We start from the raw sequence: 25,329 nt of genomic DNA on the forward strand, positions 1-25,329 counted from the left end.
TAGAAAAGGATTATTATTTTTAACAATATAAACATATTTTCAAAAATTTAATATACATTTTCGGTCGGATTTATATTTATAAAATAAAAATAATTGATTATTGCGAACAAAATATTGCGAGAGTGTAGTACATTGCGATTACTTTGCGGGAATTTTCTTTTTTAATATATGCGATACATAACGCTTCAACCTCCCCCATCACATCGGGAGTGACACAGTGAATGACGGCAATGACGCTCGCGCTTTCTGTCAGTCGGCGAAATGACGTGCCGGAGAGCGTTTCTGTTCACGTTTTTGACGGCGTTAGTGTTCTGTGCGACATTCCGACGAGGTGCTCCCGCTGTGCTCGGCGGAACCATCGAAAATAAGAGTGTCACCGAAAAAGCGCAACCGGAAGGTTGCATCGAGTGCGGATATTACAGGTACACGCGGCGCGCAGACAATGTTGGATATAAATGAAGCCTGTATAGAAGAATATCTTATTTAGAGTTTCAATTTTTTGGTGCATATATTCATTTCTTTTCTTAATTTATATTATATAGATAAAGTTATAATTTAAGAAAAAAGTGTAGTATTTTTCTTTTCAAAATGTGACTCTAAGAAATTTTACTGCTTTTCTAATTTCAAAATTGTAACTCTATTTATAAATTAAAAAAATTAACCTTTTAGAATTCGATAAGTCGCCAACATTTCTTTTGTCGTTCATTGTGCATAAATAGATGTCCAGAGAACGCCGGAAAATGCTTGTTGGGCTCGGTACCTGATCCTTGTGGCTGCTGTCCGGAGACTGGTTTGTGCGCCCGTCTCCTCGGCGAACCATGTTGGAACGCGAGCATCCCGCTTCTATCTCCAGAGAGCCGTAACGAAGGATACTGCGCAAGAAATTATCTATGCGAGCTGCGCTCCGATCTACAAGAAAAGGTACAAAACGCGGTTCGTTTTTACAAACGTTAGATGAGATCTTTAAGCGCATGATGAATTTTACTTCGAATATCTACAGCTCAAGAGGCAAGGTTTTTAATATCTCAAAAAAATCATTCTTCTCAATATCGTCGAAAATCTACACGTGCATCACTCTGAAATTTTCAATTCAGTTGCGTGGGCAAGTTTTTAGAATTTATTTACTCTTTCTCGCTCGTTCTATTACATTCAAACATAACTGTTTATATTATTTTTATTGAGTCGTCGTATTTTCAAGAAGGTCTCGATACATATCTATGTTGTCACGTACGCGATAGCTGATCACATGTTTGGATCGTCTATGTGTACAGTTTTTCAAACTGTGCACTGTGTTTTTGAAACGCGTGATTCTCGTTAAGCAATATACTTCGCGCAGTTGTATAACAGGCAACGTCTAACAACTTACACACATATGCGTCATGGTATTGTCGCTGATTTAATTCGCTGATGTAATTATGAAAAGTCCGGGAGTTAATTTAAACAAAAACGATACGGCATTTTATCATAGTTGTTTTATTACAGAAATATTATTTATTATATATATCTTGATTTGATTTTTAATAAATCTTACACAGAAAGAACGATTTTGTTGAAAGGTCTGAAAATCTGCTGAATACAGATCTGAAAATAATTTTTTGTTAAATCATCAAAATAATTTGTTGGAATGTTAAAACTGATAAGCATTGCTACAAAACGTTTTGATATTCTAGCAATCATTTTGACCTTTGCACAAAATTATTTTGATTAATGAACAAAAATTATTTTCAGATCTGGATCCAACAAAATTATTCTTTTCGTGTGCGTATATATATAATTTACACGCTGCGTCGTTTCTACGTAAGATAGATTCTATCAAACAGCATGGATTCTTTCAAAGAGCATTTGTCGTATATGTGCTAAGCTAAGAACGCGAGTCGTCACGTTTGATATTTATCGCCTCCGTAAGTGATAAATTCACTTTCCCAATTAGATTTAAGGAGATCACGCTCTAGATCACTCGGTCTCAATGAGTCCGTCTTAATGAGGTGGCCCGGGTTTCTGGGTTAGTTCGACAGAAAAAATGGGAATCATTGCGCAAACGATACCTAACGCGGCCCCGCGTATATCATCCACCCACTGTGCTATGCGCTGTCAGTCAGATCTAACGTAGCTTCAAGATTTGCAGCCACCGGCCGGCGACTTACGGTCACTGACCCGCTCCACGCCGGCGGCCTTTTCGCATCTAATTTCGTCTTATCGTGCACCGTGATCGTGGGCCGTGGATCGCATTGTGAGAATATATGCGCACACACGTCATGCAATCAAACAATCAGGCAGACCGTTTGAAGACCGTTCATGATAGATGCGGGCTGGAGATAAGAATACTTTTCGCTATATGGCCTTAAGGGGAGGTTGGAACTGCGTATTTATAAATATGCCGGAGCATCTCTGAAAGCTCGTGTCAGATGACATAAGGCTACATGACCAATAAATACTGATTTGTACATTAACCATTATAATTACAGTGAACTATTTTAAATTGTTTAAACGGATATTAATTAATTTCCTAGTTGAGCGAACTATCTATATGAAGACAATTCGCGTGAAGTGTTATGTTTGTGCCAGTTCCGTAGGAATTCTTGGGACATAGCGAAGACGTGCTGGCGCACAAAGTGCCGCATTACCAACTTCCAAAACGATTTAACTTCTCCGCAGTAAAAGGGGAGAATTGTTTTGCCTCCGAATGTATCCAGATATGATAGCCATTCTGTCTATACAAAGTGGAAGAAGCAATAAAAGAAAATAATAACAACATATGTATCCGTTTTATAGTACGGGGGAAAAGTGCGTGTAATTAATGGATACGAATAGATTGTATTTTTACGCAGGACGCTCCGCAGGCAACCTGCGTTTGCATGGAACAGAGTCCGGCGTGCGGTAGCAATAACGAGACGTACTCGACGCCGTGCGCGTTACACGAAGAGGCGATGAAACTCCGGAACTCGTCCTCCTTGAGATTGCAACACCTCGGTCCTTGTGAAAGTAGACCTTGGATTCTGTCAACTTTGGAAGACGTCGCCGCATCCTTCGGTCAATGCGTCGCACTTAATTGCGAGGCAAAGGGCTTCCCTGTGCCGGATATCTTTTGGGAATTTCACTCGGCTGACGGGAGAAGAGTATTAAAGTTGCCGGGTAAGGTGATACAGTGTTAATGGTGTTGAAATAAAATATTTTGCAAATTATTTTTTGCGTTGCACGGATTGAGATATAATTAATATACAAATAAATCAAATTATTTTTTTAAATACAATTGTAAATCGGGAAAACAAGGTTAAAAATTCATCTGGCAGTAGCATTTAGTAGCACTTACAAGTTTGTCTTAAAACTTATACGTTACATATTGCTGTGTAATTATACAAACATAACATATATTGCAGTAATCTATAATTTTATTTACAGAAAAGGAGCACCAAGCGACGGTACACACGGTCGACGGTCCGGAGCCACTTATGCGAACATCCTGGATGCAATTGGTTCAGCTGGATGAAAAACACATCGGGATGTATCATTGTATTGCTAACAATTCCATAGGCCAAGCGAGCACGTCTTCATTCGTGTCCATATTGTGACATTGTGCTTTTATGTGAGACAATCTTTTTCGTATAACTGCTGTGTCCACGAATACAATGCGAAAAAGAAAACAAGCTAGCTAATACGTTCGGGAGATTTTATTTTTTTAACAAACAAAAAGTATGAAGAATTCTTCGCACAACCCTGTTAAAAAAAAATTGATAGAGAACAATATATCGTTTTTAATCATAATTATGAACCGTAAAAGAATTATCACGTATAAACAATTCATTACGATAATGCTTTAATCGTTTATTCATGATCATCAAAACAATATAAAACAATAAGTTACTATAAAAATTTTATATCGATATTTCAACGATTAAAATTGTTTTTATTAGATAATGATAGAAAACGATAGCTAGGAAACGATAACATTTTTTTCGGAATGGAACGATAGATACGATAGGACACGATAAATTTATTTTTATTTAGCAAATCCTATCGGTTTCTATCGATTTTTTTTTAACAGGGAAATGATACAATTCTGAGATCGAGTAGACTTCGTAAAAATGTACGAACGGCAGTTGGCTTTTTAGAGAGAGAAACCTGCTTGCGATAAATTAGAAATAAAACTTGTTTTGTACGATCTAAACTTCAAGCGCTTCATCAATGTTTTTGCTATATTAAATCCTAATGCTATATTAATTTTTTTCTAAGTCTGCCTGCAACGCGAGGTCCTCGTCCTTTGTCCTCGTTTGTTACCAATCGTTTTCTGGCGGCGGCGGTGGACTGTAAAATATAATTACAGTTATGAACAAAATTTTACAAATGGAATTTTAATAAAAGTTGTTTTTTTATATACATGCTTTTAATATCATATTGTAATTATCCAAATATAAAGTAAGAAGGAGATATTAAACTCTATACTTACTCTGGCATCTGCCACGTTCTGCCGTCGTCCGTGTTGAAACTTTCTCTAAGAAATGGTACATTTTTGCTTTCATAATTTATATCTTTTAAATCTTTAAATTTATCAATTAATTAAGAATACTAACGTTCTCGTTGACAGCAAGGTGTCTTCTACGAATTGAGGCGGTTTCTTGTATACCAGTGACAAAATATGAGCTGTTGGTGTGCTGATTATCATAACGATTACGCCTATGAACGTAGCAAACCAGAAGCCGTTCTGAAAGCATAGATTAGTAAGAAACTTTACTGAAAATGCGAGATTAATTGCTCGCATGCCACCACATGTTGAATATTTATGTGTTCTTACTTATACTTAAATTATTTAACATGTATTTAATTGTTACATACTTAATCATACATAATTCTAAATTGTACGTACAAGAGGGCTTAAAATATGAGCGCATAGTAAGTATCTCAGTCCTTCTAGAACGTTCCACAAAGGTCGACACTTGGATACTCCCGTGCCAATCTCGGAGAATACGTGAGTCCGCCATTGATCTAGGTAATTCGATAGTCGGTCCACGTACGATTTTGTCTTCTGCAAACGATTATTGAACGTCGAAACTCAGTAGTCTGTGGCTATTTTCTCTCTTATGAATATCTCACGATAATATATGTACATATATTTTTAATACCACACTATATTTGCCACTCAAATTTACACTGGGTGAAATTTACCCGGTCTACCTATTTTGTTGCATAATTTCGGTTCAAACGCATCAATTTAGAACTTTTTTTTTAAATCTATCGCCAGACAGTAAGAAAGATGACTGAATGGATAACACTCAAAGATCTTAAGGACATAAACAATTTGCAAAAATGTAAATCAGCTTTTATATCTTTTCCGAAAAAGGCTGATTTTTCTTTTATATCGCAGTTCTTTTTAGAGACGAATAAAAAAAGTAAAGTATATTTTCTAAAAGAACATGAGTGGTATTTAAAAAAAAAAATACCTCATATAGTTTCACTTTAAAAAACACTTATTTGACCGAGTGAACTAGACCGATTGTTGAACTTTATGCGTGGCTGTAATGGCAATATCAAGTGAAATGAAGTGGCTTATGCATGACGGAAAGTTGTAGAGGACACTTGTAAGTTTTTCCCGCCCACATCGCGATCCCACTTCTTCAATCCTGTCGGAATGGCATGCACTTCAAAAATGATTCGAGTAAATTTTACCCAGGTGTGGTAGTCTAGGGTTAATAATCAGCATCAGAGAAGAATTTTTGAACATCATTATTCACCAATTGAGCGATCTTCTCCCCCTGATGATCTATGTAATACTGTATTGTTCTTAGATGCGAGATCGATTGATTGATTTGACGCCAAAGGGGTTGCACCTGCAACTCCAGAACTGCGAGACGATAGACCAGATCGTCCTGTAACTTCATTAGCGGTTTCACCCGTCGCAGTGTCAGATCCCGCATTGTTGTCCCGATGCTTTGCAGCTCCCTGGCAATACTTCGGTCCTGCAGCTGGCGAGATACATTGTCCAGTTGATCGGACAACGTACTTATGTCTTTACTCAGGATCGGCCCTTGAATCTGCGGAAGAGTATAGAAAATAGCATTTGAGATTATCGGGGAATAAAACAGTCGATTTTCCGGCAGAGAGTATCTTTCTTTGCCGAATTTTGTTACTTAAGGTATCACCGTAAACAAAGAAGCATGTTTAATGATTTGCATATAAGAGATCCGATTGTAAGAGATATTAAAATGAATGTACATATGTATGTTGTACACTTAAAATAAATTGGCTTAGTTATGTGCAGTTAAATAGACTTTAATTAGTAACGGCTTTAAACCATAATCACGGAAACAACTCGCTGTGAAATCCGTGTCGTTTATCATAGTAGCCGTCTAGCATTACGTAGTGATGCAGCTGCGCAATTTGTTACTTCTCTTTAATGCCAGTGGATTTTTCCTTCGTGAAAATTCTTCAAAGCCAGAGTAATCTCGAGGCTTTAATCAAGTTGTTAAAAGTCTAGTAAAAACGTCCGCTTCTATTTTAAAACACAAAGACTCGGCTTTTACTTGGAAGAATGTAAAAATAAAAAATTGGAGTATATATCTAATGGAAGTAACACAAATGAAACGTAACACAAATAAATCGTGATAGATACCGTAATTCTATGCGCGGTGAGATTCAAACCGCAGGCGTACAAGAGATCCTGAAGGCGTTGTCGTAAATTCGGAGTTAATATTCGCAGACCCTTCAAATCGACTTTGACATTTGAGATTGCCCTGGACAGGCCGGGCCATGCCCAATGGGCAGTCAAATGTTCCAGCTTCATTGCGTTTTCCAACCCGAAGGCGGGATAAGCTGCCTCGTTGTTTCGACATTTTCTGTAAATAAATATTGCTGCTGAAAGCCGTAACACGCATTGTAACCGGTCGCTGCGTCTGTATGTACATTACACAGCCTGAGGGGATATATAATAAAAAATATAAGTAAAAAATATAATTTACACTCAGACTGCTTGGTATACAGTCAAACTACATAAAAATAAATTTATATTCAACTCAAAAGTTTTCTTTAAAATTCGAAAAATATTTTATTTCTAACAATAAAAAAGTTTGTTTTATTGGAAATATGAATGTGTGTGATTGCGACATTGATGAAAAAAAAATGTGTATATGTATATAATATTTTTCCATTGATTACTCTTGTAATAGAATTCAGTTTTTAATTTTCAATGCAATCTTTGCTGTTATTCGAGGTCGAATATCATAAAGTTTCATTAGCTTAGTTAGGAACTCACTCGAAGAGCTCCTTGAGTGGAACTGTGAGTTTTCTTCCTAAAAACATTCGAGTTTCCAGCACAACTTCCATAGTGCGATAGTCAGGATCGTACAGCGGTCGACATATCAACATTTCCGTATGGCTGGCGATGCCTAAAGCGATGATGAACACTGCCCATAGTGTAATCGAGACGAAACAGCTCGTGGCCGCGCCACTGAAATCCGATCGACACACTCAATCTGGCGATCTGTCTTATTGGATCTATGGTGTCCATTACTTCTAATCAAATTCCCTGCTGTCAGAGCTCACTAAATGATAATTGACCGCAATATATAATAAATATTTATTTACGTTGTACGTAATATTGCCTTCTACATTATATTAATAAATATTTGCTACGTGATAAGATATTTGATAATAAATTGTCACGTTTATATTTGTGGTTGATCTCTCTTTGTTTTTTAGTACAGTATTTTCATAATTCATGCAATTAAGGTTAATTGGTAGAATTATAATATGTGCGCGTGTAATGGAAATATATATCTTATAGAAATTATTATTTAATAGAGATACACAACATGCGAGTTTGTTTACTTATATCATTTTACATATTATTTTGTACACAATAATATAATCAAAAATATTAATGACACACATTATTAATGATACAAATTTACTGTAGTGATAAAATTGGCTCCAATTTAAAAGCAAAAGCTTGAAATAATGAAAAAGATAATAAAAAATAAGGGAATATCTAATTGCTTTTTTTTACAAAAATTACCTGTAAAATGAGTAAAATTGCTCTCCTGGGCAATATTATAGTTCATATTATAAAACTTAATGCAATATTTAGTAGCTCGCTCTTTTGTCGGATAAAGTAATTAAAGATAAAGTAATTAAAAAATATAAGAGAAATTAATTACTACGCCAACCTTATAATATTACATACTTGAGCAATAATTAATTCAAATAATTTAAATATATTTGTCTTCTTAAACAATATTTTTTAATAATTTACGTTGTTTGCGATAATTGAAGAGTTTGCTGCAACAATGAATTAATTGTCTCATATTTTATAAAAATGGAGAAAATAAATTCTAAAGTTAAAATGAAAGATACATCCATTTCTATCAATACTACCTATTTGGCTACATGGATTAGTCCATTGTTGCAGTAAACCCTTCAATTAGAATAACATAGAACCAATAATATAATTTATTATTACTAGGTATTTATAATGTAAACTTATGTAGTGTGTTGTATTACAATACATTTATATAAATAAATATGCATGAGTAAGATGCATACGTGAAATATGTACATACATCATAATATACGAATATATCTCGTGTTTCATTATTTAGTAATTGTGAAACAATCGCATAGGCAATATTCTCACCATGGAATGAATAAAATAATTGATTATACGTATTAGTCCCCGCACAACCATACAAGACAGTTATTAATAGCACAAAATGCTTATCTAATATAACACGCCGCAACAAATAAAAAAGATACCACGAAAAATGAAACAGATTTTTCTGCTTCCACCATGATTTATACGAGTTACATATTGCTTACCACAAAAGAGTTGGACGCACTTTATTTTCGGATGATCCACAGCGACAGCACAAAGCTCCAATCAGTAACGAAAGAATCGGTAAAATGCATAGAGCACTAGCTGCATATTACAAGTAAACAGAACGTGCATTTTATTTCATAGCCACTTATTCTGAATCTTAAATAACGCGTAATATATATGTATATATGTATTTTGTAATATATTGATTGTTTTATTATTTCATTATATAATTAATTTATTGTATATAAATCACTTTTTATTTTTCATATCTAATTGCATAAATAATTGGAATAAATAATTCTAAATCAATTTATTTAAAACGCAATGCATTATATATAAATATTTTATTTTCGTCGTTAGGATTTCAGAATTATTTAAAATTTTCTATAAGATTTTTAGAGATATAAATATTACTTCGAGATATACTTAACATCTATGTACAATGTAGAGACAAAGAGAGAGAAGGAGAGCGGAAGGAAAGAATTCACAGAGAAATGCGTATGTAACTGTTCATATTATCCAGTTATCTTCTTAAATCTGTCACTCACTTGCAGATGCTTTATACGATCTCTGTGATAGGTTTTCCAAATACCGGTGCGGTGAATAACGGGGAAAATATTCAGCGTAATCTTGAAAAATTTTACGTACCCATTCCGATGATCCATCTGATATGCTCGAAAGCGATAACATGAGGTACAACGTAATCCGTGATGCTTCTCGCAGAATCCAACTGCTTTGAGAGTTCAAAACTGTTCATCTCCACAGTGCGCGTTTGATCGACAATCCTGGCACGTGCTGCATTGATCTCGCGTCGAATTTCTACGAAAATATATAAAATCTTTTCATTTTCGTTATTTCATAATTTTTCGTAATTCTATATATTGGAATGTACGCTGTACCTTCGTAAAAGAAAGGATATTCACGAAAAATATGTCTTAAATAGGTTGGATTTTGACTATACAATCCTTAATATTATAAATGCAAATGTCATTAATTCCATTAATTTTATCTCCGATGTGAAAATAGAGTTTGTGATATTTGTGGAAGCTACAATTAACATAATCACCGCACCGCGAATAATAAGATTCTCCGGATAATTCGACAATATTCTCATAAAATTCCACTGTCCCGGGAATGAAGTTTCTTAAGTAGTAATTTTCACACCAATTGACAACATAAACAACATTATATTAAGACAATAGGAGGCAGTGAAAAACTTGAATGCAATATCTTGCTCTTTCTACAAAGAAGTGCAAGTTACTGCACGTCAATTTTACGTGGAATGCTACATCGTAGTCATTCGAACGTTTATCTTGTACTTTATCTTGTACTAACACACGGAATACATTACTCCAACGACAAACGATTTTCTCGTAATAATCCGGAGTCTTTGCGTGCACAGAAACTTCTTGGTAACAAACCTCCGATCGACAGACGTTGAGTCTTGTTCGACTTTATCGTCCCAAGGCAATGGGACGAATCTTTACAAATTTTTTGCAACTTTTCTTTGCACGTAGTAATATTAATGCGATATGGATTTCGCATTAGATGCCCGACCGTCACCTCTCTATCGGATCTGTCTGCCGATGGATGGGCGGCGGGCGACAAGCATTATTGGTCGATGGCGAGTTGAGAGAAGTCGACAGGAGTACAAGTCCGCGCCGCTTCGGTTCATCGACATTCCAGCGCTGTAGCATCCATCATTCCTCGTTTCTGGCCCCGCTTCCTCCGCTCCCCCCTTCAGGAATCTTCTCAATTTTCTTTATTAATAATTTCGTCGGCATCCGTATACGCTTTATTAATCGGAAAAGCAATGTCCATCGTCCAACAACACAGATTTTTTTTAACATTTATACGTGCAAATATTTAATAACATTATTTGCGCGAACATTTAATAATATATACGTTTATCCAATATGTGTACAATTGCCGCATATTTTATAGCCGCATATCGTGGATATTTAATAAAGAAATTGGCAATTCATGTAATACCGTCGTCAAACTGCTGCGTATCAGTGAAAACCAATTATGAGCAAAAAGAAAGAAAAGAATTATGAAGAATGAGAAAAATGTTGAGTCGAGAAAGAAGATAAATAAAATTAATAAAATTTTCATAATTATATGAAGAAATTTCTCTAGACAGTTTTTTAATTTAACGTCTTTAGAATTTCGTCTGAAAATGATATAGAATATTTTTATTTCAATATAAACACTAAAAACGGATTGATAGATAAAATCGCACGTGCGCATATATATCTACACATGTTTATAATAGATACACAATTTTTTATTTATAAATTCTTTTTCAAGCTTGTTTTATTAGACGTTGCAAAGTACACATGTCTTGCATCTAACAAACACAGCAAGTAGAATAGGTCCGTGATATTGTCCGACACGACAGGCCGTCAGCGCGTGACTCTGTCAGCATCAATCACCAAATCCATCGCGTAAGTTTATACGGGTGTCTCGGGAAAGATATATAACACGATCGTGCGAGGGGGTTCACGAAGATGTTTGCTCGAAGCATTTACCGCATTTCGTTTGTCTATTAAGGATAAAGTCTCCGGATTTTCCCTTTTCCGCCGCGCACACGATCTCGTGCTCATCGCACTCTGGGGCAGAAACGCTGACGCGAATTCCCCTCGGCCCGTGACGAAATATCGTTTATACAGTACGACGTGGAAAAAGAGCACGAAGGGTGGGCAAAAACTGCTATTGAGAAACTCGTCGCTCCGCGCTAAACGACTTGATCTAAAGTGGCAGGGGAAAACGTAGAGGGGAGGGGATCTTTTTAACAAGATGATTCTATAAGCTTCTTTTTATCAGGCTAAAATATTTGTATTTACGTATAATTTTAAATGTGATATAGATTAGACGCGGTTATATAGCACCTTTTTGGAAAATAATCCATGTATGTAGGACTGAAATCTTTGAATATTAATCATTAATAATCATGTTATTGCGATAATCATATCATACTATATATTCTATTTATACTATATATAGAAAAGATTTTTAAATATCTTTTGAATTATTTTAAATAGAACATCTCAGTGACCTGAATTTTATTTTATATATTTTTATTATAACTATTATGATTACAAATCGTTCTTGGAATAACCCTCCATTTGGAAATAATCCATTGCCCGATGTATATTCGCGATATTCGTATATTTCACGCTGGAAATTCATGCGCATTTTATGCAACACACAGCGCGGAATTAATACATGCGTCACATATTTCTTGGAGGCTGTCAACATTTTGGAAGACTTAAGCCCTGAATCCGAAATGAGGCATTCTTTATAAAGCTCGGCGAAACTATACGATCTTATATGCTTTGAAAATGATTAAGAGACAATGAAGAATTATATTCGGAGCTTCCAGTCTTCGTAATGTACAAGCAAATTATCACGTAAATCTAAATTTTGTTAATGTAAGAGGTAAACATACCGCTGTTGTATTTGCGTTAACTTCTTTCCGATTGCGTTCGGTTCAAAGTATCTTAATTATCGGAACATCAGAATGCACTTTCATAGAACTAACAAGTTTGTGTTTTCTCAACTTCGTTCGCGGTAAAACGTGATCTGCTTTAGTCTGGTTTGTTTACTTTCCCTCAAAGTTATAATATGTCTTAAGTATATCACGGTTCCTGACGCGATATATATAGACAAGTGTACATATTATAGATAAGGGGAAGTATCGAGCATACGGCGGAGATAACGCGAGCGTTATGAATCTACAAAAAGGGTACATTTTCTTCAGAACTTTGCTTTTTCATTGCATCTCTGCCTCCTCGATATTGACTTTACGTCGAAATATTGTTTATGAAGTATTGCGTGGAACGTTCAGAAAAAAGAACGTTTCGGAAGTTTGATGTCTGCTTTGGAGTAGGTATATGGCATTCCAAACGTTTACAGTATATCGGATCCTCCAGTATGAGAAATCTATTTTTAACGCTCTTTTGTTTTATCAAAGTCGACTTTCCCCGCCGTTATTTCCTGCACGAAAGTTTTTGAGTTATACGAAACGCGCGTTGCACGCGCACTGATATTATAGGGTTTAAAGTATACCAAGAGAGATCTGCTGTAAAATGCTGAGACAAGTGGACGTATTTCTATACGTCCGTGTGCACCTGCACGATAGAAATAACTCTCGTGCCGCAAACTCCATTAGATTTGCTTTCTTCGAATCTCTGTAAGACTTTATTCTTTAAGACAGTCGAAATATGCGGGACTCGCAACGACCAACTAGAGCGAGATTTATCGACATTTGCTACGGTTTAATCGCAACGAATGTTTGCTATGCTCCTGCGTTTCTTTTTTTTCATCTTTCCCTTCTATTATTTGCGGCTGTAGATTGCGTTCCTTTCTGATTGCTTCCCCGAATTTGCACGCGGTGGGAATTATCCACGAATAAACTGACGTGTACAAAACCGTAGAATTAATCGGAAGTAGACATTTTAGTGCTGTAATTATAATTATTAAATTAATATTCAAACTATTATATTATAAATATTATAATTATATTTAAATATTATATTAAAGTATATTATAATTATTATATTGTTATATTACATTATAATTATTAGATTATATATAATTATTGTATTAATTACTATTAAAAAATTATTAAAATCGAAATTTCTTACGTTATTATTACGTAATAAGACGTAATAATAACGTATAAGTCACAGAAGTAACATAAAATATTAAGATAAAATATTAGTATAAATTAAATTTCCATCATGGAAAAATTTAAACAGAATTAATTAAAAATATGTAAATATAAAGAGATATGAGAAACGTGGAGAATGTATGTATTCTGTATATCTTCGCGTTCGTAAATTAGAGAGTTTTATATATATATATATATGCCGTGAAATAGCAATTGTTCGTATCATTTGTTAGTTTGCCAGTGGAACGCTGTGAGCCATTTATCCAGCTTAATTCGCGTCATCTCGCATAACATCCCGAGAAACCTGGCAGTGAAGGCACTAATTTCTTCGGGAACGCGGGCTCCTCGGCGAAGTTTCTGCGCTGAAGTATCATCGCGATCTTCACGTGGTGTCACGCGTGCCATATAACGTATTATAATACACGGCGTCAATGTCGAAAACTTTTCTGACGCTATAGCATATCATTTTCTCTTCCTTCTCCCACCAATACCTTCTTCAACCACATTCTGGCTCCTCTCACAGCCGAGCAGTTACATGCTCAACTAAATTCCATAGAGTCCACAATTCTTCGTGCGTGCACGCTTGGCTGCAATTGGTTTGTATCGGAGGGGAAAAAAAACTCGCTATCGAGAATGCGGGTCTCGTAACTTTTTCCCGATATAATATCAATTCGGTGAATGGAACCGTGAATATTCTACCTACGGTTGCGAGCATCCAGTGTGGTCCGGGCGACATGATGCGGTACGTGGAGGTACTCCCCGCGAGCCTGGCGTCCTGCTTCCGTCAAATTTTCCCGACTGGTGCTCCGCAGACGCAGAAGACGATCGTCTCTCAGTAGCTGCGATAGAAAGATAGAGGGTATCTCAAAATAAGCTAAACGAGTTTCAGTAGTCTGTAGCCACAGTTTAAAGTCGTATATTTGAAGCTACAGACAAATAGAGATTTCTACTTTATTGTATCTCGCTATCAAAAATTGATCTTTTTTAATTTAAAAATGTTTTGTTTTGTTATTAAAATTCAACTCTCGCTTATTCTGAAACTGCCGGTAGGGACAATATACAAGAATGAAGTTACTCGTACGGAGAGTAAAGAATGCACGCATCGATATTATGCCGGCGGTGGACGAATTGTTTAAACTAGCCGGTTAAATATTTTTCACGAAATAGCAAAAATTTTTTTAAATTCTGACATAATGCGAAAGCAGGGCGATTTTAAGAAACAAATAAAATTGCAGATTTTTCAGAGCATTCTTCACTAATATAGGAATTTATCGAGGTGAATTTCTATCCTGGAAAAACTTGAAAACACTGAATGGATGATAAATCGAGATGGGGGAAACGGAAGCGAGAAAAACACTGCTATTACCGTGTGTAACGTAGTTGCATTCATTCAATAACAATGAGAAAAATGTGTGCATTTGAATCTGGGAGTGTATCACTTATATGTGCATTCGTGTGTACGTACGAGGAAGCGTGCAAGTTTCGTGACTAACGAAAAGTGAAGAGACTCTCGAAAAGTTTGCGCTGCAGTACTCTACAGCAAACAGTCGACTTAAAAACAGTCGTTTCTTAAATTTAATGAAAACCTTAAAATTTGTATATCTCTTTAAAATTTAAAATTTGATAAATAGGTATTACTTCATCTGATTTAAATTTAATATTTATTGTATAAGTTTTTTAAATATTTAGCAAAATAAAACTAATAAGCAATTAATGCGGCATTCTGCTGAAGTATAAAAAATTGCGATTGCTATAAAGCTCATGTAATTACAGTGTATAATGTCAAACAAATTTGAAGTAAAAACAGGAAAAAATGAGATATATTATGAACAGAAACAAATGTAAAAAATTTCAATTTAGTCGCGTAAATGTCGAGAAAGAGAAGGAAAGTAGATTTAATTAAAATTCCGAGAGGTAATGGAAAATAAATATCGTTATACAGCTCTTGAATTAAACAAATATTAACCACTACAATTATAATTGTTTATTAATTCAATGCATTTCATCCATCCAATGTATTTATTTAACTATTTTCATCGATTCACATAAATAAAATGGCCAGTGAACCATAATGAAAACGTTGCCGCGAATCGAATCGTTTATCCTGCGAACCCCGGAATGCGATTAGACCGAACGAACGTCAGTCGTAAAGTTTATTCACCCGTTCTATCCGTAGATCCAGGCGAATCCCCGAAGAGTCAATGACAGCACAAAGAGAACGATCTGGACCCGAGCATGCTCTCACCGCACCTTCCAAGTCCCGTCGTATCTCGTCCGTTTCCCTACTCAATTCCAATCCGAGTTCGTGAGCTCTCTCACCCTCCCTGAGCAAAGATTCGGTTCTGGCAGATAACTCTTGCGTCGCTGAAACGTGCGATACGATACCATTAACGATCCGTGTGTATCCCGTATTCACTGTTCTTACCTTCGTTCGCCTAACACCTCTGGAAGCGCGATCAGAAACCTAAGTTTACTATGTACACGAAAATCGCACCCCCTCACCTGGATTGCATCCGGCTCAATTTATTATAGAATTGAGCGCCACAGGCGGCGGCGCTTATCGAACGCGACGTACTTGTCTCTTAACAAGGAGTAAATTTTAGATACGATCGTGAAAGATGCAAGCCCACTCTACACCGACCGCTAATGCGAAATCTCTCGTCGTAATTTAATAACCATCAACATTTATCTTCGTCCACGTCCGATAATAACTCAGATCGATGGACTTAATGTAATCTTAGGACAAACTTTCGACATACTGGGAGTAAGCGCGGAGTAAGCTATCAAACTATTAGCCGACAACCGAAAGTAATAACGCGCGTGGTATATAACGAAGCAATTTATAAGGCGCTGCTACTCGCCGTATTAGACTTTGTCTGCACTGATGAGAAATATACGACCAAGCGATATCACGTCTCCATGGTGCTTGCCACTGTAACAGGTTTTCGTTACTTGAATTAATTCGCTACGAACGCACACCGCCAAGGAGAGCGAACCCTCGAAGCCGTGCCCCGTGGCTACATCTCCAGACGAAGTATATACGGCGTGTACTACAAATTTATCATCGTATAGAGAAGAAAAGGCGGAGAAGAAATCGTAATATTGAAAAATAGTTGACGTCATCATCAATTATACATGTGTATCTACGTACGCATATAATTATAACACGCAAATATGTCGGCTGCTAATTAGTACACTGAGGAAACGAACATAACGTTTAATAATTACCATGCGGCAGTTCCAACTGCAAAATCTCTATGAACTTCACTTGCGTACATATAGTTGAAATTTTGTCTAATTAAAACTTTGGAGCGCGGGCGGCGTGTATGACTTTGCCTTTCTTGCTATTTATGTTGGCTGAATATATTGGTAGCCTATTATTTACTTCGACTTTTACCTCGCAAAAATTTATATGTACTTTTTAAGTGTCCAGATTATGTTTAAGCAATACAATTTTATATTTTTCAATAGCTCGACAAGCTGTATACAAGTCTGTTAATTTAAACGTGTTTTCCATGTAGATGAAAACACGTTTAATTTATTTCAAGAAACAGCTTACTCTCCCACGGTCTTTCATTAACGGTTCTTGTAAGCAATGTAAGCAAACTGCGTGTTACGAGTTGATTTCAGAACACCCGGTACAGAGAGCACTAAGTATAGCGTGTAAGTATGATACACGTGTAGTGATTAGGCGAGAGGAGTTGCTTGAAAGGAGATAGCGAGAGAGAGAGAGAGAGAGAGAGAGAGAGGCCCGTAGTTGCGGTAGTACCTGCTAATTTAGTTAGTACACTGTTAGTAACTTAGTACCGTGACTAAGTGACACTCCAGGTCGAGAAGGTCACTTAACGGCGGCGTATTCATTTGAAGACTGAATAACGTAACCAGAAACAACCTAAACCAGCCATGATGTCGGGTAAATTGACGGTCCCAAAAGTAGCATGTTACATCTATACGTTACACAGACGTCTTAATTACACGCGCTTGACTAACCAGACGGTGTCGGATATCTAATATCGTTGTTATTGAATATACAAATACGCAGCGTAAACGAGCTTAGCGTAAAGAAGTGCCTTAACAAGTTCGAAACGATTAAAAATGATTGACACTTCTTTTATTTCCACACGAAAAGAACAATTTTGCTGGAAGGTTAAAAAATTTGGATCTGAAACTAATTTTGTTGGAAACACAAAAACGATAAGCACTGCTGTAAAACTGATATTCTAGCAATCAGTTTGACTTTTCAACAAAATTATTTTGATGGTCCAACAAGAATTATTTTCAGATCTGTATCCAGCAAAATTCTTAGATCTTTCAGCAAAATTATTCTTTCCGTGTGCAAAAGTCATTTGGCGTTAACAAACTTTTTTATGAACGTGACTCAATACGCGCGACTCTATCGAAACTCTCGAAAATACTCTTACTCTATCGAAACGCGCGAAATCTTGAGTGATGAATAAACGATGAGATAAATCGAGTGATCGTGGTGATGTACTGCGGAATCCGATGAAACCACAGAAGTCGTCAGATTTATTGTTACCGCGCGCGCACAGTTCGTGAGGTAATGAACGAACGACGTGATCGCTCTTCCACACGGGAACGTATAATTCGACGTATAAATTATTACACCTAGGACGCGAGTACGTTGTGTAGATATTGCGGTTATGAATATGCAAACATTTCGGCGCGCAGCCACCTTGCCACCCCGGCAAATATTGGTACAGGATATTCGCGGCGATATCCGTATCGGATATAGCGGCCGAAATCACAAAGGGCGCTAATTTCTCGCTTTACGGGATCTAGATAATAAGTTGAGAGAGTGTCTGTCTACTTATGTACAACACTATAGCGAGACTATCGACACATTGCGCAAAATGCGTAATCCCGCTAAATTCTCGCGTGTATGCAGTAGATTATCGTAGAACGTATTGTGCGCCGCAAAATGCATATCCCAGCTTTCGGAATTGTTGCAATTAATTGCAATAGTTATATCTGGAAATTTGAGATTAACTGGAGAGAGACTGGAGGGACTGCGCTTGACGTTGTACAATTTTGACGTTTTATCAAACTTTGCTTTCTATCCTCTCTTTTTGATAAAAAAAATTTTATTATAGTTTTTACCATTTCCCAGGTCAACAAGCGCATCCAGTGCCACGTCAAGTCCAGTTTCGGCCGAGAGTTCAGCCTGTACAGGCTTGCCCAATAATTCCTCGACATCTGTAAAACACGAGCGAAATATTAGTGCGTTCTGCCTTCGCTCAACAGATATTCCATTAACATACCTGCAAATGTCATGCACATACGAGGGACGGTCCGTGTCACACGCATATAAGCCACTTAATATTCCGCGGGACACATTTTGATAATATATATTGCCGCTCTATCAAAAAGTTTCCTGCCGCTCGCAGTTTTCGAGAGCCCCGAACACAAAAGTGTCAAATTATTAGAATATCGGACGAGAGCGCGTATAAAGAGACCGGGTGATGGGATGAGCGTTAAAAATGGATAGTGATCGCCTCCGGGCTAACGAACACGCGACATCCATGTAGTATATAAACGCGAGAGCGACATTGTAAATCCCGTCACGTTGGGTGCGTGGCGGTAATAATTTATCCGTCCTGTATCCGCGTCGGTTATCGCGATCTGATAGGAATTTTGGACCTCACCGCAGGTGGTTTTGATAATGCGGGCCTTTGGCGGATAAACGCGAAATCTCTGATAACAAATTAAAAATGTGTTCCCATTTCTTGCACGAGGAAGTGCGACTCGCAGTTGCGAGTTTTTCTGGCAAAGACAGATGGCAGAAAATCGATACGCGTTTGGTGTATACGTACATATAAACGCCGCGGGTTACTGTTGGCCCTCCCAAATACTTTGGTATCTCGGAGTTTAATTTGCGGTATATCGATCGCGGGGCCGGACGCGTGATTCGGCGAGATCTTATATATGATATATACGCGGTCTCTCCGTACACGGACGCTCTCCGAAAGAAAACGACGTAGTCACGTTGTCGATAAACCGCGGTATCGTTGTCGTTCCACTTGGCGCGCGATACGTGATCTGAAATCAAGACGGCCGTCGCGACCGCGGCGCGCGGCCGTCTGTATATATGTATGCGCGAGCTTTGTGTCGGCCAGTGTGCGTAATGCCCGTGGTTGTATCGCGCTAACGAGCTCAATTTGCCGGCGGGTTGTTAACGTGCCAGTGGCGATGGACCCATTACGCGTCGATTATAGACTGTCAATAGCCCTCATTAGACACCTATGCGTCTCTCCGGTCGCGAGAAATGCCATTAGACGACGGCGCCGGACATCAGCACTTCGTCTTGCCAATTCAAGCGTTCGGCCCGGGTATATACAGCCAGAATTTGCCGTAGCGAATGGAATCGCGGGAATTATGATCCGGGAAAGAAGCTTACAAACATATGAAATTGCTTCCATTTTAGTGGAAACAGGCTCGGCAATGCGCGTAATGAGTTAATGGTCGGGAATGCGACCCTTACATTTCGTTTCACGAGCAACAACGAAACATCATTTGATATATGATTCGCCGTTTGGAAATAAAAGGCAGACCACCGCCGCGTTTATGCATTACGAAAATAAACGCGCGAAAGATTTATAGCCTTTCTGTCAGACATGGAAATTAAAGCACTCCGCTTTTCAAATGAAGTAACACGGAGAAACGATACAGTTTTACAGCTATGAAAGAAATGCCGTTCGTGTGTAACACGTGTTCTCTCTTTGTAAGAATTATACTAATTATTAAGATTTAAACGCTTCCTTATCGCCTACGCATCTTCCTCGCGCGCTTCTCACCGTGGACGCGAGCCAAATTACAACTAAATCGTTATACCATTAACAGATGAATTTATCATGCAGATGAATTTATCATGCGCGCAAGCGAAATGAATACAGAGCATAAAATATTGCAAGCAGCCACACATTCTGCGAGATAGCGGTTAAAAATATTCCGACCTGCCAGCAAATGCGTCAAACGTATATGGATATATCGTGAATGCAAATGTGTATATAATTCACAAGCGTTACACGCCATTTAACTAAAAATATTTCTGGCTGCGGCATATGGCAAGAAAATTACCCTGTACGAGTGAATACCCTGATATGCATAAAATAAGTGATAATAATCAAATCAAACAGAAGATTTTTAAAATGTTAATATAATTTTATATTTGAGCCCTTTGTTAAAATTTGAATTTTTTTTTTTGAATGTGCAATATAAAAAATCCAATAATATGATATTATTCCTCATTATTCATATGTAAATCTCATATTGCTGAGTATTTATTAACTTATGTTTCAAAAGTATTATTTAATTTTCAATACATTTTTTGCTTAATAATTTTTAATTTTAACTGACGTAATAATTTGATCTTAAAAATCTTATTGGATATTTAAAAATTAAATTATAATTTTTATAATCTTTGAGACTCAAGCTATGCTTGAACTCGAACATTTATCGTACTGCTAAATTGTTAAGCTATATTTGATTCCGACCACATTTGCGGTTAAGTTTACGCAGGCGATAGAATCGATTTCGGTATCGTGCAGCCGATTGTAACGCTAAATGCGAACCTGCAGATTTTGTGGTGGAATTAGCGGTTTCGTTCAAGAATCAAGAGCGGAAAGTCGCTTATAACCAGCGCGCAATGTTGCATTAAAGTAGTCGAGCAATCGAACCGCAAGTGGTTCTACGGTTTTCCGCACTTACTCCAGAAATTAATTAATTGACTGCGAGTTGTATTTTCTATTGCCATTTGCAGAAATGAGAAAATATCCTTTTCTCTCTCTTAATATAGAAAGGAAGGATTTTCCTCAAAGCGAAAGAACGTGCGTTATTATGTCACATAATAATTTTTAAATATTGTACGAAGACATTTAATTTCTTTTATCTCGCCGCTCTTAAGCGTCTCATATATTATAACGCTTAATAAAAATCTCGCATTATGGTCTCCATTTAATCTTTAACGCTTTGTTCTTACTTTTTTACTTGTTTGCACCTGCTATACTTCTCACACATCGGTCATAACGAGCGAAGGTAGGAAGTCTGTAAGAACCAGCGCGTTTAAGACAGAACGCAATTATAGTAAACTGGGTTATGTACGTGAAACACGCCAAGAGGAAGGAGCATTCGGTAAGCACCTCAGGCATCGCGTTCATTACTGCCACGGTTAAAAGTGGTTTTGCACGTTGTCTTCATTGAACGCGATAAAAATGGAGGACGGCAGAAGGGGAGGGAAGGAGGTTGATGCGCTCTTCTTGCCCGGCGAAACTTTTCGCGTCCGGTGGTCTTAATACCGGCTAGAAAGAAAATTTCACTCACTGTCCAGATCCGCGAGGATCGCTTCGCTGGCCACGTCCAAACTTCGCGTGAGGCACTTTCGCAGCTGCGATGCGGTGTCCGTGTGATAGTCCTTTAAATCCTGCAACGCCGTCTCTACTGTCACAGGAAGCTTCTCGATCCCGACCGCCACAGCCTCGTTGCATATTATCATTGTCACCATGCACGACCTGAAAGCCACGCGCCAAAGATTATGAATAACGTAGTGAGTGTTTGCTTTAGGTAAAAGGTTTTCCAACGTCGTAAACGAATAGCTGCCCACTTAAATCTCCTTCCCCTCAACTTCATTTATTCTCGCTCCATGTTGCTTTAATATTATAATGTAGTATTTTAAATATTCAAACGCAAATGTAAATAAAAAATGATTCTTTAACATACTTATTGCGTACTATTCAGTACCTATTGTATAAATGTATACGCTTCAATTTTTTATCTTAGTATAGATTACAGAAAATAATTAAAAATAAAACAGAAACTGTATTTCTTACATATATTTTGTATATATCAAGTATAAAGAATCTTCTGTATTAATTTAAAAATCTCTTCATAATTATGGGGAATTTCATCATCGCTAAACTTCGCGACGATTACGTACTCACGAAGTGTAATCAAGAAGGACAGAAGTATGAAGGAACACGAGTAGGGCTGGAAGTGAGGGTAATAAGTTTTCGGTGCGTCGTCTAAGAACGAGGGGGGAATCGTCATAGATCCTACCCGAGTATAAAGACGAGAACGGCGAGGAGAAATGCGAGAACACCGGGATGCCGGGAGGGTTTGTAATCCTCTCTGATTGGACGACAGGCGAGCCAAAGTTCCATGCCAGGTATTATGCAGGCCAGTACGCAGCACATGCCTACTAAGCTCAGAAAAGCTGCTTCCACGTGCACAGACTGTAAAAGTAAGAACGAATGCTTCCGAGAAATTTAACAGTGGTATACGCGCGCGACGTTAAATCGCGAGAATTACGTAATCGCGCGTCGTGCGTGAGAAAATTCTCTCCGCAATACGGAACGCTCGCAAAAACATCGGGGGGGGGGGGGTTTCGTTGTGAGAACCTAAAGACTTGCGCTTTCTATTATATAATAATTCGCTTCGTCGGTATATAGTTAGAATATTTCTGATTTCTCAGCGTGATTTTGCCTTACCTCTGAAATCAATTTAGTGGTGCTTATGCGACTTTCCATGGCATCCGCTAGCAGATCTGTAACGAGCGAGAAGAATTATAATCTTCTCTATGGATCGCTAATTGGAAGGAAATCGGTAATAGTCCGATAATACCGAGAAATCTATTAAGCTTTAATTACATTACTTGCTGGACCGAGAGCTATTAAACGGTCGGATAAAAACGTTGAGAATAAATTCGCACGTTGGTGATATGTCGTAATATTTGAGAAATTGAATGAAAAGAATTCTTTGCTTCCTCTACACAAACGTACACGTGCCAATGATTATCGATCACTTTTTCACGTAAATGTCACGCTCCATATAGGTGAAAAATATCCTTCAACTGCGATTCGCAGTCATCTGTAAAACTTAATCGATAGGATCGAAAGCTACGAACGTTCAGGCAGCATTTGAACGAAGAAAGGCGTTTAAACGAACAGGCGTTCAAATGCATGACTTGTGCCTCGTAGCGTAACGTTTTTACACGTGCAAAATGTTGCCCTGTCTTTTTTTAGTTGAAACAGCTTGCGTATGAATTATTGATACAGCTAGACGCGAAAACGCTGACCACTCGATCCCAAAATAAATTTGTCGGGACGTGCGTACTTTAACAGCTTACGAGTTTACTAAAAGAGATTTCACGGGGACGACATTCACGTTTTGCCATTAAATCTTACCGGTCGGTATGTCGTAAGGTTGCACGAGGGACAGAAAGCCTCTGAGGAAATCGAAAGCGAACCATCCCTTATCGAGATGCAAACTCGTCATCTTGTAACGCTCCTCCGTGGTAAATTTCGGAAACTTCAACCTCGGTTTCTCATCCCAGTCCTTGGGTAGGGTCAACGTCCTCGGATGCGACACGTTCGAACTGTTCTTCGTACTGTCCACGAGCACGTCCGCCGCCATCGCGTCCATCTCGCCCTCCCGTGCCTCGTTTGGCGAACGAAGAATGAGAAAGCTGTCGGTGGTCGAGCAATTGTTACTGCTCGGGGTCGAATCAGTTGAGACCGACTCTTGAAGCGCGTACGCCCTCGAGGTTACGACGAGCAAAAGGAACACTGGAAGTTTTAGAGAAGCGAATCTTACAGAGTCTGCCTGTCGCCTTGCCGCTCGCGCGCGAATTAAAACGAAAAACTTATTGGGCTTTAACGATTAATGAACTGCGGAAATTATTTCAATATATGTGTATTTTTTGTCAAAACTTTATAGAGAAAAGTTATTCTATTATCGCTCCGGGCGTTTCCGGACGAACTTGCGCGATTTTGCGCGGTCTTTCAATTCTTTATTAATTCTTTATTAATATTTTTAATTCTTTATTAATATTTGTCCACGATACGCGCTCGAAGTCGAATTATACTGTTTCAAATTGCGTTTAAGTGGCAATAAAATTGAAATTCCAACTAATGCCCTCTCTCTCTCTCTGGATATCATTCGCCGCTTTATGTTTCGTTTAATCTTAGATAAGAGTACCGTTAGACAATATTTAAAAGAATTGAAAAATGTATAATATTAAATCGTGTTGCTTTTGTTATTTAATAGTTCAACTGCAACGTGAAAATTGGTCACGTTTAAAGAATCTTGATTAACATCGTTGTTTCGTCTAATATTAATACCGTGGAAATTATTTTTTCATTTTAACTTTACTTAATTTGCGACAAATTAAATTTTCATGTAATTGTCTTTTAATATTCGGCGAAATTCATCACCGGCAGTGGCGTTCGAAATTATATGGAGGACATTTAAACTGCACGAATATAGCGTTATAACTGAAGATTACACAGAACAAGGGGGAGTGCTTTGAATCCTTATGAAACACTGCAATCTCTGTCAACGGGAGACTCAAAATAGAATACCGCTTCTTCTATTTGCGCTCCTTCGCGTCGAACCTTCCTGAGAATGATAATTTCGAAGCGTTTCAGCAAAGATCGTCGCGACAACGGTATCCTCGCGAAAATTAGACCCGCATTTCGCACGACGTTCGAAGCAAGATGTAAAATGCTCGTGCCTTGAATCACAGTCATTTTCCGTTCTCGCCGTTCTCCGACGTTTTTCCCTCCATGCGATAATCGGCACTGACAACGGTCACGTCTTTATTGAATCGCAGTTGCAGGTAGACTGTCATTTTCGATATTTGCAGAGGCTTCCACCCCTGCGAGGAAACCCCACAAGTGTATTGTGATGTTGTCGAACCCCACGAAGACAATAAGTCAGATTGGGGATTGACCAAGCAGAGAGAGAGAGAGAGAGAAAAATAAAACGGTGTCACACAATATAGTATAAAATCAAGAAAACGTGCCGAAATTCAACGCAATTGAATCACGGAAAATAA

General features: G+C 37.7%; 2 protein-coding genes across 2 annotated transcripts; one reads left to right on the forward strand and one right to left on the reverse strand.

Moving 5' to 3' along the window:
* Positions 1-76: 76 nt before the first annotated feature.
* Positions 77-4,165, forward strand: LOC105449881 (insulin-like growth factor-binding protein-related protein 1). Its single transcript, XM_011689323.1, has 4 exons — positions 77-422; positions 720-921; positions 2,829-3,132; positions 3,400-4,165. The coding sequence occupies exons 1-4, from the start codon at positions 262-264 to the stop codon at positions 3,567-3,569; spliced, it is 837 nt and encodes a 278-aa protein (XP_011687625.1). The 5' UTR covers positions 77-261; the 3' UTR covers positions 3,570-4,165.
* Positions 3,654-25,111, reverse strand: LOC105449880 (prominin-1-A). The gene is made up of 17 exons (XM_011689322.1): positions 25,006-25,111; positions 23,678-24,058; positions 22,982-23,037; positions 22,551-22,726; positions 21,819-22,006; positions 18,600-18,695; positions 15,643-15,845; positions 14,185-14,320; positions 9,455-9,625; positions 8,806-8,905; positions 7,244-7,438; positions 6,605-6,827; positions 5,727-6,026; positions 4,862-5,020; positions 4,569-4,699; positions 4,445-4,489; positions 3,654-4,302 (listed from the first exon to the last, which is right to left on the reverse strand). The coding sequence occupies exons 1-17, from the start codon at positions 25,019-25,021 to the stop codon at positions 4,272-4,274; spliced, it is 2,607 nt and encodes an 868-aa protein (XP_011687624.1). The 5' UTR covers positions 25,022-25,111; the 3' UTR covers positions 3,654-4,271.
* Between the last annotated feature and the right edge of the window lie 218 nt (positions 25,112-25,329).

The sequence above is a fragment of the Wasmannia auropunctata genome, unplaced genomic scaffold, assembly GCF_000956235.1.
Source record: "Wasmannia auropunctata unplaced genomic scaffold, wasmannia.A_1.0 LD336071.1, whole genome shotgun sequence".
Taxonomy (NCBI): Eukaryota; Metazoa; Arthropoda; class Insecta; order Hymenoptera; family Formicidae; genus Wasmannia; species Wasmannia auropunctata.